Source organism: Tiliqua scincoides, chromosome 3 (genome assembly GCF_035046505.1).
Source record: "Tiliqua scincoides isolate rTilSci1 chromosome 3, rTilSci1.hap2, whole genome shotgun sequence".
Classification (NCBI taxonomy): Eukaryota; Metazoa; Chordata; class Lepidosauria; order Squamata; family Scincidae; genus Tiliqua; species Tiliqua scincoides.
The window spans coordinates 89,195,666-89,209,573 of NC_089823.1; the positions used below are offsets into that span (position 1 = coordinate 89,195,666).

A 13,908-nucleotide genomic window follows, 5' to 3' on the forward strand; every position below is an offset into this window, starting at 1 on the left:
TTGGCAAAAATGGACCACTTGACAGCAAAGTGATACACTACATGGGGTTCTTCTTATTAAAAATTTTCTTATCAGCCACGTGCAACAGATTATAATAGGCTGGACTGATGCCAATATAGGGCATTCCTCTCATTAAGGAAAGGTTCATCTAGGGCAGGGATTTCCAAACTATAGCCCGGAGGCCACATCTGACCTGCTACGATATTTTATCCGGCCCACAGCAACTTGGTTTTTGTCAGAGCATTTGCTAATTTGCTAGAGCATTTGCTGGTTTGACATTTTTACTCATTACATATCATTTCTCAGTTTAGCACCTCTGTTTCTCTTTTGTTCTGAATCATATCATGGTTATTTCAGAAAATACCAAAGTAAAACTTACTTATTTATTTAAATTTCATTCATTCATTTATAAAATTAATTATTTTGGCCTGCAGAAATGTGTAAAATATATACTCTTCAGTGCCCTTGTACTGAAGAGTTTGGAGACTCCTGATTTAGCGGATGCAACTTAATTGGTAAAGCATAAATATAGCTTGAAATTTTGAAGCGGACATGCATCTTCCAAGTGCGCAGCTGAGGTCTTTTGTGATGAGTCTAACTTCTCCAACTTCTTATGGGAACAGCCCAGCAAGCACACCGACAGCTCCCAGGAGTTGGGAAGAAACACAGAAGATAGGGGATAGGCATAGGAGATGGTCCAGAATTGATTATCGTCTTAAAGCAGGGGTCCACTGTACATGAAAAGATGGTTCTCTGCCCGAAAAGGGCTCACATTCTAAGTAGAAACACCAACCCACAACCACTGGAAAGATGTCATGCTGGGGTGAAGAGGCACAATTGCTTTCCCCCTGCTAAACATAAGAGAACCACTTAAAGGGTGTTTGCCCAGTTAGCATTTTTTTATGTGAGCAAGAAAATTATGTGAGCTGAGTTCCCATGAGACCCAGACATATAAGGCACAGTGCCCACGTTTACCAAAATCCTGTACCCTTCTATGGTGAATCAGGCTATCTCTGCTATCCCTTCCTAGTTCAGAAAGGGAGAGACAGCAACAGAGGACACCTTTGTCAAGAAGGGTGCAGAGAGATGTTTAATTGGACACCCAGAGGTCTTGGTGAAACCTAAGCCTTGGATCTATTTTAGAGACCAGAGATTTCACTGTTCATTTTAGCTTCCTCATCTGCAGATGCCACAAGTGCCCAAATAAATTTATAAATTTTAAATTTATAATTATAATTTTTGTGTTAACTTTCTGTTAATTGCTTAATACTTTTTTCCCATTCCAGGATTCTGAGTTTGATCCACTGAAGTTTACTAGCACCATTGAATGCGAGGAACCGAACAATGATTTAAGTAGGTTTCGAGGCTACATGTGAGTATATTCTACCAGTTCCTCTTCTATGCTAATCTGCTCATGTAGAATGAAGTTGTCTGAGATGTTCACATTTTATTTATATAGGTGTTAAGGAAAATTCAGGTGACTCAAAGGAAGATGAACTCAGCTTGATCTGGGCAGGCAGAGAGAGACATTAGTTGTATGAATATGTTTGCCATACACCTGTATACTGTTGGCTGCATACATGTAATGGCCAAGGCCAGCACCTGCCCTCCACAACAAGAACTTGGGGACAACTACGACCAGGCCCATCCTCAGGCACCCAGTTATACTGCACCTGGAGTGCCACTCCCTATCACTAATGGAGAAGATGCATCTCTCCCTTAACAGCAGCCGGATTATCGCCAGCTGTGTGCAACCGGAGAATCCCGGCAGCAGCCTGAGAACTTTCATCAGCTTACTGACAATTCATATGTTTTGACCAATTAGCATCCTGTACCCCCAATATAATCTCCCTATGTGTAGTAGTTGTGTGCAAAAATTTGCACTGCTGTTAGTGGGTGCTTTTTTTGTCAATAGTGTCATAAAGCAGAGTTGGGTTTCATGATGACAGTTTAATCACAATTTATTTTATTTATTAATTTAAAAGTTTAACACACATGCACACCCCAAACATGACTCAAAGGGCTCTGTTTTTTAGGCCATTATAGTTGGTCAGGAAGCAAAAATTAACCCAGATTAATAGAGGGGGGAAAATGGAACATGTTGGCTGAAACTTGTGCAAGGGGCTTCTGCAGGTGCTCCCCAGTGTTTGCAACCTCTAGCCCTTTTTCAGACATTATCCACAGATACAATGAATACACATGCATTTGTTACTCTGTCTGAATATACCCCCATTTGTTTTCAAGAGGCATCCATGTACATAGCATACACCCAGGGATCTTTTGAAACAGTGCAGTGAATGCACAGATGTTGAGTGCAGAGCCTGCCAATGCTGTACCACTACTTGTGTGTGTTTGTTATATGTGTGGGTGATGTCTGAAAAGTGGTTCTGAAGAAACTTTGCAAGTGGGGAAGCATGGCAGCTGTTTGGAAGTAACTACAGGAAAAGTCCATCCCAGGTTTTATAATTGATTAAAAAGACAGAGACAGGGCACTCTGGGATGAATTGCTTGGCTGTATGTATCTGATGTGACCTGAGACATTACTCTCAGCAATCTTTACTGGCTTTCTTAAGCATTCTGCCTGACTTCCTCTTATTTTAACTGTACCCACTATGCAAGGAGCCAGCATAAAGTCAGGAAAATACGTAGGGATGAAGGATAAATCTGGGAAAGCTTTAACTCAAGTTTAAAGTCTGAAGAACAGTCTTCATTAGAACAAGAACTGAGGCCCCGGGATGAATTAAACACAAGATCTGCAGTGAATAAATTATGAAGACTCAAATAACACCAAAAACCATATTGGGAAGATTTGTTAAGACACAGTGTACATGGAAAAACTGTTAAAAGTTCAGCACAACTCCTGTTCTTCTGTATATGTCTCAGAGGCAAATTGAATGGAAAAAAAGACACTTTCTGAACTCTTGGACTGTGTAACTACTGTCATAAATAGATGAGTGGCAGCATTAAGGCCTCTTTGTTCAGTGCAGTTGTGCTGGATCAGGTCAAGGGCTCATCTCATTCAGCATCCTGTTTTCGACAGTGGCCAGAGCCAGATGCTTCCTAAAAGCCCACTAGCCAGGCACGAATGCAACAGCCTTCTCCCAGCAACTGCTGTTCAGCAGCATGCTGTCCCTGAATGCAGTGGTTCTGTTCAGCTCTCTGGACTAATAGTTGCTGATGGACCAATCCTCGACAAAATTGTCTGCTCCCCTTATAAGCCATTTAAGCCAGGGGCAATGCCACATCTTATAACTATTAATTCCATCTCAGTTAACTTTATGTTGTGTAGAGTGTTATATTTCACCTGCCCTGAATCTAGTCACAATCATTTTCTCTGGATGCCCCCTCCCAGTTCTGTTGTTATGAGAGGAGAAATATTTTTCTCTATCCACTTTATATACAGCGTGCATAGTTCCATAAACCTCTCTCATATCGCCCTGTAGTCATCTTTTTTTCCTAAACTAAAAGAGTAAAAGGTTCTCCAACCTCTTGATCATTTTGGTTGCCCCTTATTACACCTCCCCCAGTTCTACAAGATCCTTTCTCAGATGAGCAACAGGGATTGCACACACTATTCCAAATTTGGCTGCAACATATAAAAGGGATTATTATTCTGGCCATTTATTTTTCAGCCTTTCTCCTAATAATGCCCAATGTATAATACTGAGCTAACCACCATGACCCCCCCAAAATTTCTTTCTTGGTTTGTCACAAATCGGTTGAGATCCCAGAATTTCTGCTTCCTTTCTGCTTCCTTTCTGAAGGGAGCTAGGCGACTTGTTGGGAAGGACCCCAGTTTAAAAAATTTTTTTTAAAAATTGGTGGGAAATTTTAAACAGAACATTTATTGCCTAAATAGTCTTAATTGTGTGACTGGCTCTCTATTTTCAGGCAATTTTCTTTGCTTGTATAATTTATCTTGTAAATAACAGTTGCCATGATAGTTGAAGTAGAATATCAGCCATCTGTGTGTTAAACGACAGAAACATAGGGGCAGCACTTAAATTATTCCAGTCAGGCATTCAGGACAAAGAGGTCACTACCAGCAGACTCCCCCTTCTGTTCTCTAAGCTACTGTAAGATTTTAGGCAATGATATGTTTCAACTTCCATAAACATCCTTTTTAAGTAGAGTGGGTAGACTGCTCCTCGACCTTTCATGACCTCAAACTTTCATTGACCCTTGTAATCAATATGTTACCTGAAGTACTTGCAGCAGACAAACTGTAGAAGAGAGCTTCCACGTTAGTCCATAAAAGGCTCTCTATTCCTTTTCTACTCCCAGCTATTGTTTTCCTCCTTTTATTCTATAAAGGACCATGCTTACTTTTTGTCACTATTTAAATAATAATAACACAATACCAGTAATAAAAATATAGCAGTGCTTTAGCAACCAAATTGCACATTTCATTAAGTCGGTCATTAATGCTGACAGGCTTAAATTTTTTCTTTCAAACACAGCAACCATGAGAAGGGCGATATGAATCAGGGTCTGTAGCAGGAACAGAAATTTAAGACTTCCTTCTCCAGTCATGGTCCAGATCCAGATTCACTCCCTTTTTTGTTGACACATGGGTTACTGCAGTGGTTCCCAATCTTTTTGATCCATGGCTCCCTTGACCTACTGACTGTTAGTTGTGGCTCCCCAACATCACGTTACTTTTGGGGGGGAGGTGGGGTAAGCCCAACCTCAGTAGTACTTCCAATTTTATCCCTGAAAATAATTGGGATGAAGGGAGCTAGGCAACTTTGTCTGCTGCACTAGAATGTAGCCCAAGGCAACAAGAGTTAGCCTCTGAGTGCCAGAAGAAACCATTCAGAGTGGGGCAGCCCGATCCGAACCTGCCCTGGAGTAGGCAGGCCAGCAGGCCTGCCCTGCTTCTAAGGCAAGGTTGGGGCCAGTTGTGGCTCAGCTCAGGACAAAGGGAATTGCTTCTCTTCTCCCTGGGTAACACTACAGCAGCCTCAATTGGGCTACTTGGATCTGGGGCACCTCCTTAGGATCTGCGCCACCTCAAGAGGTAGTGCTGATCCAAGCAGCCCGGAGGGGTTTGTGAGAAAGGGGGATAGGATTTGGCATAAGTGTCAGATCCTGGCTCTGCCCCTGCTTGCCCATCACCTGCCCTCCCCCGCCCCAAAGCGCTTTCTGCACTCCCCATGCCCCCCCAGACCCTCGGACCAATCTAACTCAGCTGGTGTGGGCTTACCTTTTATGCCAACCAAGTGGGGCTCACATCCGCCTCCCTCCTCTCCTGGTGGTGCAAAAGTGCTTTACGGCACTTTCATGACACTGGTGGTGTGGTGCAAAGGACTTGCTTAACCCCTGCTAATTGGGTAAGAGGCACTTTTTCAAGTGGGTGCTCCTTTTTTTAGCAGGGGGAGAGTAACTGGCCCACCTCACCCCAGCACTGTCTGTTCTAGTGACTGCTGGTATTCATTTGCATCTTTTTAGATTGTGAGCCCTTTTGGGACAGGGAGCCATTTAGTTATTTGATTTTTCTCTGTAAACTGCTTTGTGAACATTTAGTTGAAAAGCGGTATATAAATACTATTATTATTATTATTATTATTATTATTATTATTATTATTATTATTATTATTGCTTTGGCTCATTTCCTTTTTAGAATTGCGCTCTCAGTCTTTCAGCTTCCTCCCCACTCACTTTCCCGCTATTCATGGAATCCATCTTAATTGCTAACCACTGCACCAAAAAGGTGAAAGTAAAACAATGAGCGCTAAAGCCCCTGCCCGGCTCAGACAGTACCAATGAACCAAGAAGGAGAGAGAATGCTGTTGCCCCTAACTTTCTCCAGTTTTTCATCCGAGAATGCTGGCTTTAAGGAAGGAGGAGGGCTTCAAGGGACACCCTTGACCCGTGGCACTCCTGGCTGCTTTTGGCACCTTCCCAGGGTGCCACAGCTTACTTTTTGGGAATCACTGAGTTAATGGCCTTCTCTGAACTGGCCAGTTCCTCCCCCACCCAGCCACAAGGAGAGTAGGCAGTAGCGGGATGGTGGTCATGGCAGCTGCTTCATGCCTCCTTCAGCTTTGCAGCTGCAATCATTGACCATCACACTGGAGGCAAGCCTCTAATTTGCCCACCCACCTGCCCACCATTCCTCCTCACTGGGGCACACCTGCATACTGTGTAAAATTGCTTCATGTAAACTTGGGTTAAGAATTCATTATACTTCTTTTAGTCTACTGACGTATTTAACTTGAACTTTTTCTCTTTTTAATGCAGCAATGCAGTCTCACAAACAGAATTGCTTCCTATGATGTAATAGGTGTGGCTAATGGGTAGCAAGCATTTAACATAAGGGATATTTTAGGATGCAACTCTGCATGCACTTTCCTGGGCATAAGCCACATTGAAAACAATGGGACTTATTTCTGAGTGGAGATGTGTAGGATTGTGCTTAAGAGTTTTTTTTTTTTATTCTACTTCCTTCTCTTTGTGTAGATTCTTTTGCCTTTAGCCATTTGTCCTTTTTTAGGCAACAGCAGGTTCCACTTCTTGGTAGATTTCTTAGTTGTAAGAAGAGCATCATCTTTTTTGTTAGGAGGCTGCTTCCTTGAAAGCCAGAACAGCTCACAATAAATTAGTAAATAGTGCTATGGGGAGGGGGGGGATATGAATGAAATAACAGAAAATATGACAAGGCAAAATGAGTTCTTTTTAAGGTTTCAACTAATGAATGTACTTTAGAGTAGTTAGAATTCTGCAGTACTGTCACCAGAAGAGAGTAAAATTAAGTTTTTTTCAAACTTAAAAAAAAATGCAGGAGACAGTTACATGCAATTGTATATATGTAAACGCAGAAGCAAGTTTCACTATGTTGAATGGGACTTCCTTCCAGGTAAATGTGCACAGTATTGCAGTCTTATTTCCTTCTGCTTTTAAGAACAGGAAACTACATACAAGAGAGCACAGTCAGGGCCTGCTGCATTCACCACATCCTCCCCATCCTCTCCTGTGCGTACTCCTCTGTGACTGACCCAACACACCTACCCCATTGGCAGTCTCCCAACAAGCAGAAGGCTATGCTCAGGAGAAGGTGGTAGACAGACTGACTGAATTGGCCCCTTCATGTTGTATGAGGGTGGTGTTGATTTTTAGTGTTTGTTTTTAGTGGTGTTGATCTGTGCAATTCAGTTTTCCATTTTGGAAGGTTCTACTTATGTGGGGTTTAGCTATTGGGAACTACATACCATATCTTCAAAATGTACACTGATAATTCTGTGTGAAGGCATCTTTATAAGAATGTCACCAGAAAAGATTAGCATCAGCCACTCATCCATAATTTTTTATCCTGAGGATGATTTGTAGCACTCTCTTGACTAGAGTCAGTTTTGAAAGATAGCTTCTGAACCAGATGTTTGTATTTTTAATGTAGCATGTTTGGATGTGAAAAGAGATTGGGGGGGGGGAATTTCTGTCACCCTGGTTCAACTCAAGGGTTCCATATGTGAATTTCCTCCTACATCATATCAGGATATAGGAAAGCTTTTTTCTACCAAGTCTGAGCATTATTCCAATTAGCTCAGTGTTGTCTGCATTGATTGGCAGTGGCTGTCCACTGTTTCAGGCAGGCTATTTTCCTATTCATACCTAGGTAGGCTGGAATTGAACCTGGGACCTTTTGCATGCAGGGTATGTATTCTTTCACTGAGCTACGGTCCTTTCCTATGGGCCCAGCTGCGTAAAAAGATGCCACATGCATGAGACCTGCTAGATTGAGGTCACTCGTTGCCAGCTTGATAGCAGTGATCACTTGTCTAGAGGAAGGAGGGTGGAATTTCCTGTCCCCAGCAGGCAATCTCTGCTGTCAGAGCAGATAGCACCAACCATCTGTTTGGCAGGTTCAGGCAAGTAGGTCAACACATCCACTAGTATGCGTGCATTCTGCTGCTGCACTAGAGTATCTGTGGTTTGGGGCCCATGACTATATCATGGTGAACTGAATTACACTTTAACCACATGTAAATTTGTATACTCTGTAGAGAATGACACATCCGCAGTTAGAGATGCGATAGGTAGTTTCCACTCAGTATGTAAAGCCTAGTGCCCTCATCTCCCCACAAACCTTCCTCCTTAGCACTTTATAACACATGCTGTAGATAATACATCTATTTTCTTTTTTAATTTCTTTTTAGAGAATGGGTCCACTACAGAACAGGTTGCTGTCTGGGAAACATTACAGCTCATACTAGAAGTTTGCTTATTAGGGTTGCTTACTATTGGCTCTTCTTTTAAAGGAAAGGCAGCTGATTTTATCAGAAATAGATAATGGTGTGAAAAAGAAATTAGAAACAGTTAAAGATCAGTTACAAAAGTGACAATGCTCTGATCCTTGCCTATGTTATCCTCTGAGCAACATTTGTTTTGTGTAAATCATTAGCAAGAGTGTTAACAGAACACTAACATATCAATACCAGCAATTTAAGACAGCTGGAGTGGAGCAGGCAACTTCAAGGACTACAGAAGTACAGTAGATAGAGGCATTTCTTGATTTCCATGGAACTTTTTGTACTGCTTTGGGGATGTAAGAACTTTTTCTTAGAAAGTTAGGCATATGATTATTATCAGCCATACCCAGCAAGGAACTTATCCTCAGGGAGGGGGAAAAAATAAAATCATGTGGTGTAGCCTTGTAGGTACCTGCATTAATTTTTGGTTAGGTGTTTTACATTGCACATTCACATGCCCTTGAAGATGGTCCAGAAGTTGCAGCTAGTGTGCAGAATGTGGCAGCACGTGGGATTGCTGGAGGCTGGCGATTTGACTCTATTGGACCGTTGCTTTGGCGGCTGCATTGGCTGCTAGTTTGGTTATGGACCCAATTCAAGGTGCTGTTTTTGACATTTACAGCTTTCTATGGCTTAATTGAGAAACCGTCTCCTTCCATAAAAACAGGCCCTCTTTCTTTAAGTTATCTGTGAGGACCCTTTTGGATGTGCCTCTGTTGAGAGAGATTGGGGGGGGGGTGGCAGCCAGAAATAGGGCTTTTGTGATAGTGGCACCTGTGCAATTCCCTCCCTTTTTTGAGAATTGCTCCTGCTTTAGAAGCCTTCTGGCAAGGCCTGAAGATGCCTGATTTAAAAAACCCTTCAGAACCCAGTAGGGTTTTAACAGCATACTTGCTGGCTGCAGAATGGTGCTTGTAGTTTGTTATTATTATTTAATGTTGTACGATTGATGGTTTTGTAGCTACTACTTGTTGCAGTTTGGCTTTGTAATATGGTGTTAATCTATTTTATAGTTTCATAAGTTTTTAATTGATATATATTTCATGTGTTGTGAACCACCTTGGGTGTCCAGGAGAAAGGTGGGATTATCTCGAATGAACGAAAAGAAAATATGTAACTGTCTACTCAGAGCAATAGTAGTATTTGCACATAACAAAGTATGTCTTTTTCATTTGTCTTCTATGTTTTTGTACGTTTTTCAATAAATATTACTCTTTTGAACATATATTGTGGCCTGGTTCTCCTTGCCTACTCCCCACACCTAGGAAAAGCAGGGTCTGGCTAGACCAGCCTCTGGATTTTAAGACACCCTGCCCAAGTCCTATACTTGTGTATTAGATGCGTATAATCTTGCCTCTTTGTTTGGCAAGAAGTCTTCTGAATATTTGACTTAAAAAAAAAAAAAAGAGATATATCCCCCTCTCTCACTTCTTGGAAAATTTACCTGCATTCCTTGCATCCAGGATATTTATCACCAAGTTCTAGAAAGTACTAAATTTTCTCCAGACTTCTCACTGAGCAAAGTGGGAAACTTTCCATGTCAAGTTTTGTGAACTTCCAATGAAGAACAAAATTCTGAAGCTTAGGACTGGGAATTTTCTCATTTTTGCTTGGATGATAAAAACGCTAAATTTCTTCTTTCTAGCTTGTCTAGATGTCAGTTAGAATTTTACATACGCCCTCCTCTGTAGATATTTATAAAGTCATTGTCTCTTGTTATTTTTTTTAGTGTGCATGGAAATGGGAAAAAGGTTGCACTGTATAAAGAAAACCTTTTGTTGCGAGGATGTACAATTAGAAATACAGAAGAAGTCTCAGGGTTAGTCATCTATGCAGGTAAGAGGTTACTGTATTTATCTCTGTGCTCCTACATTTTATCACTTTGTGTCACCAGCAGAGCTCCATATACTATCATGAAATGTAATTCCTTTGGCAGGGCATGAGACAAAGGCCTTGTTAAATAACAGCGGACCACGTTACAAACGTAGTAAACTCGAAAGACAAATGAATGTTGATGTCCTTTGGTGTGTTCTCATACTTATCGTGATGTGTCTATTTTCAGCTATTGGTAAGTTCCCCTAACATTTTGTTTTGAAGGGTGAAATATTGAAGCTAGAAAAACAGAAGTACAGATAAGTTTGTTGACTCATGTGCTGTGATGACACAGATGGCATAATTTACTGACAGTGTCCGTATTTGGACTCTGCTCAACTAAAATTAGATGCTCAGGGAGCAGAATTTCATTTGTTTGTTTGAACTTGCCCCTCTTGAATGGAAGGATGCAACAGCCCTTTTCCCACTGGAAAATCTCTGCTGTCCAAGTATAGTTAGTGCACGCTATGTGCTCCATGTTCTAAAGCAAAGGTGTCGAACATAAGGCCCATGGGCCCAATACTGCCCCCAGAAGCAATTTATCTGGCTGCCATTATAATTTAGCTCTCCCAGCTTGATAATTGGGCTCTCTCATATCTTGAAAATGTGAACAAGATTTTTGCATTTTCTCTTCTGTAATTTGCAAATAATCCTATGTGAGAACAAAGTGCTTATTTCTTGCCATCATCTGCTTAATGATATAACTTCTGGCCCTCAGCGGGCACCGTGAAAGCTAACTTTGTCCCTCTGTATGAAATGAGTCTGACTTCTCAAGCATGGCTTCTTAACCTTTCTTTACAATCCCCTCCTTCTTTAGAGGTTCAGGTGATCCTTTACCCAAACCTGCTTTTTAAGGGGATCGAAAAAAATTAATAGCTCTAGTACACAATCCCCCTTACCAGACTAGAGTCCAATTAAGATCCTTGCTTTTTACTTCTGTGTTGTCATTGCACATCTGCCACCAGATGCTTCAGTCTTTGGCACTAATTGACATCCTGTCAAGACAAAGGTCAGAGAAACTTGCACAGTCATCCCCACGTATTTGTTGAGACATGTGAGTGAATACTGCAAACAATGTGGAAAAGCACCACAGGGAAGTGGCGTAGGTACACATGTGTGAGAAGGGCCCTTGGTTGCAAGGCACTAGGGATTCTAGTTTGGAATTCAGTTCTGAGCATCTTAACTTAAAACTAACTATGAGAAAGTCCAATGCTTTTGTTTAATGAAGGTGTACCTACAGTCAGAGAAGCAGCTTTTTCAGAGAGTAACACTCTAAAATAGCACAAAGTTGCAAGAAAAAGCACAATGTTATTATCTGCCGTGCTTGTTAATTAAATATTTAGATTTTCCATTTCATATTTGATTTGTCTTTTCATTTCTTCTGCCTATCTTACAGGTCATGGAATCTGGGTTTGGCAGTATGGTGACAAGAAGAAGCCTGTTTTTGATGTCCCAGGTTCTGATGGAAAATATTTGTCTCCGTTTCAAGCTGCAGTTTATTTATTTTTGACAATGATTATAGTGTTTCAGGTAACCATGAAGCATCTTATTAAAATAGCTTCTAGTTATTTCTTCCAGTGCACTTGTGATGCTAAATACATACTCTTCATTTAAAAAATTAACGCATCATAAATCAAGGCAACAAAATTCTTAATGCCCCACAGCCAGAGATCTTACTCACAGATCCCACTGCAATGAACAAAGACATGTGAATCAATGAGTTAATGTTGTAGCCAGCTTAGCCAGTTGTTGCATGGCACTGTAGTAGCTTATAGCAATCAATTATTTATGGAAAATATTTCAGTCCCATCTCTGAAATGGGAGATTTCAAGGTTCAAGGCAGCTTCCAACAAAAACACCAATAAAACATAGTACAGAATGACAATTTCATAAACAATGTCCAAACCAATACAAGCAGTTTCCTGCAGTAATAAAATGGGACCTTGATGCACACTCATCACAAGGCAGATGCCTGGGATTACAGGGGGCCCCCGTATATAAGGGGTTTCAATTAACCACAAATTGAATCTGCAGGGTCCCCTTTCCCCCCTCGAGCTGGGCTCCCTTCACCTCCAGAGACTCTTCCGAGGCCCGCAGTGATCATGCACAGTTGCTGTAGACCACAGAATAGCAAAAAAGGCACAAAAAAAATAGCTACTTCTGGTTTCCTGAGGGAAACTGTAAGTGATGTTTTTGATGCCTTATAAGGCATTGGGAGGCTCAGGGAAGCTCTCTGGGGGTTCCGGATACCGGGTCACTCCTGTACTTGGGTTGGCAATGTACATCTGGAGCACTAACATTTTATGCTTCAGAAACAGCATTTTAAACCAGCACAGTCATAATACGCTGTGCAACAAAAATATGTTCCTTCCACCCTTGATGGAATGAACAAAAAGGTTTAGGATGCCAGAGTATAGATACTATATCAGGGGTGTCAAACATAGGAATCGGCCCGGGTGCGGCCCGATGAAGCTTTTTATCTGGCCCTTGGGCTCTCAGCTGCTAAGCAGTGCTGAGATGTCAAAGTGTGGCCTGCATGATAATTTGGCTCTGCTATATCTTGAAATACGATGAAGATATTTTCCCTTCTGTCATTTGCAGCTAATGAATTCCTAAGTGAGAAAAAAGTGCTTATTTCTGGTTATGACCTGCCTAATGACATAACTTCCGGCCCTCAGCAGGCATCATAAATGCTATTTGGCCCGCTGTATGAAACCAGTTTGACACCCCTGTACTATATCATGACAACAGGGTTGGGTTGAAACGCAGGTGCTGCCCCCCCCAGTGATGTCTGGAAATACATTGCATATGAATTTTAAGGGTGGCTTGTATCATAAGTCAGGATCCCTGCAACTGAGAGTCCATGAGCCTCTCCAATGAATTGTTCCATATGAGTTAGATTAACCCATTTTTGCCTGCCCCATAAGTGTGCGTATTTGTTCCTTGTCACTTATATGCAACATTGGGCAGAAATGGCTTAAGGCTAAAACTGCCTCATGCCTTGAGAGACGAGATGCTGCTTGTCAGTCGCCTACTCAGGTTTCCGCCTCCAACTTTTTGAGGCCTTGTGTGAAAGCAGGCAGAGTCAGTGGATCCCAGAATGAGCTGGTTAACTAAGTGCTTTCTTCTAGAACAGGCATGTCCAAACTTGTTGGCAGGAGGGCCACATCATCTCTCGGACACTGTGTTGGGGCCAGGAAAAAAAATAATTAATTTTCATTTCAAATTTGTATAAATTTACATAAATTTACATAAATGAATATATTAGCTATGGAACTTATATGAATGAATGAAGATCTCACGATAGCTCAAGGCCTATAAAAGACTTTTTGCAAAGCAAGGCTAACCTTTCCTTGCTGCTGCTGCGGCTTCACAGATGTGAAACAAAAAGCAGCGGAGAGAACCCACAGCCTGCAGCTCGTGCAAGCGGTCAAACAGTCAGCTCTCACACTGAGAGTAGTCATGTTGGGCCAGCGTGGGCTCCAGCAAATCACGTTCATGCACTTAGTTCTCACACATGCTCTCACATCTGCAGGTAAAGAAATGTCAGAAGTAGAAGAATATTTTGAGGGCAAAGTTGTTTAAGAAGCAAGTTCATATGAGTGGTTAGGGAAATGGAGCTTCCTAGTCATAGTGCCAGTAATGTTTCAGAGGGCACATGTGCCTACCCTTGCTTCCTCCTCTCCTGCTTATGAACTAGATGGAGCAACAATTCCAACTTCCCTTCACCCATTTCTGGATGCCTTACCAGCCATGCTTTAGCCTGCCTTTGACTTGTGGTGAGGGA

The 13,908-nt window shown here is 41.7% G+C and overlaps 1 protein-coding gene across 1 annotated transcript in view; it reads left to right on the plus strand.

The window, feature by feature from the left end:
* Nucleotides 1-13,908, plus strand: part of ATP10A (ATPase phospholipid transporting 10A (putative)) — a 149,348-nt gene that overhangs the window by 88,544 nt on the left and 46,896 nt on the right. Inside the window, exons 3-6 of the mRNA XM_066622581.1 lie at nucleotides 1,287-1,372; nucleotides 9,979-10,085; nucleotides 10,186-10,317; nucleotides 11,518-11,651. Coding sequence (XP_066478678.1) covers nucleotides 1,287-1,372; nucleotides 9,979-10,085; nucleotides 10,186-10,317; nucleotides 11,518-11,651 — 459 coding nt within the window. The remainder of the gene's footprint in view (nucleotides 1-1,286; nucleotides 1,373-9,978; nucleotides 10,086-10,185; nucleotides 10,318-11,517; nucleotides 11,652-13,908) is intronic.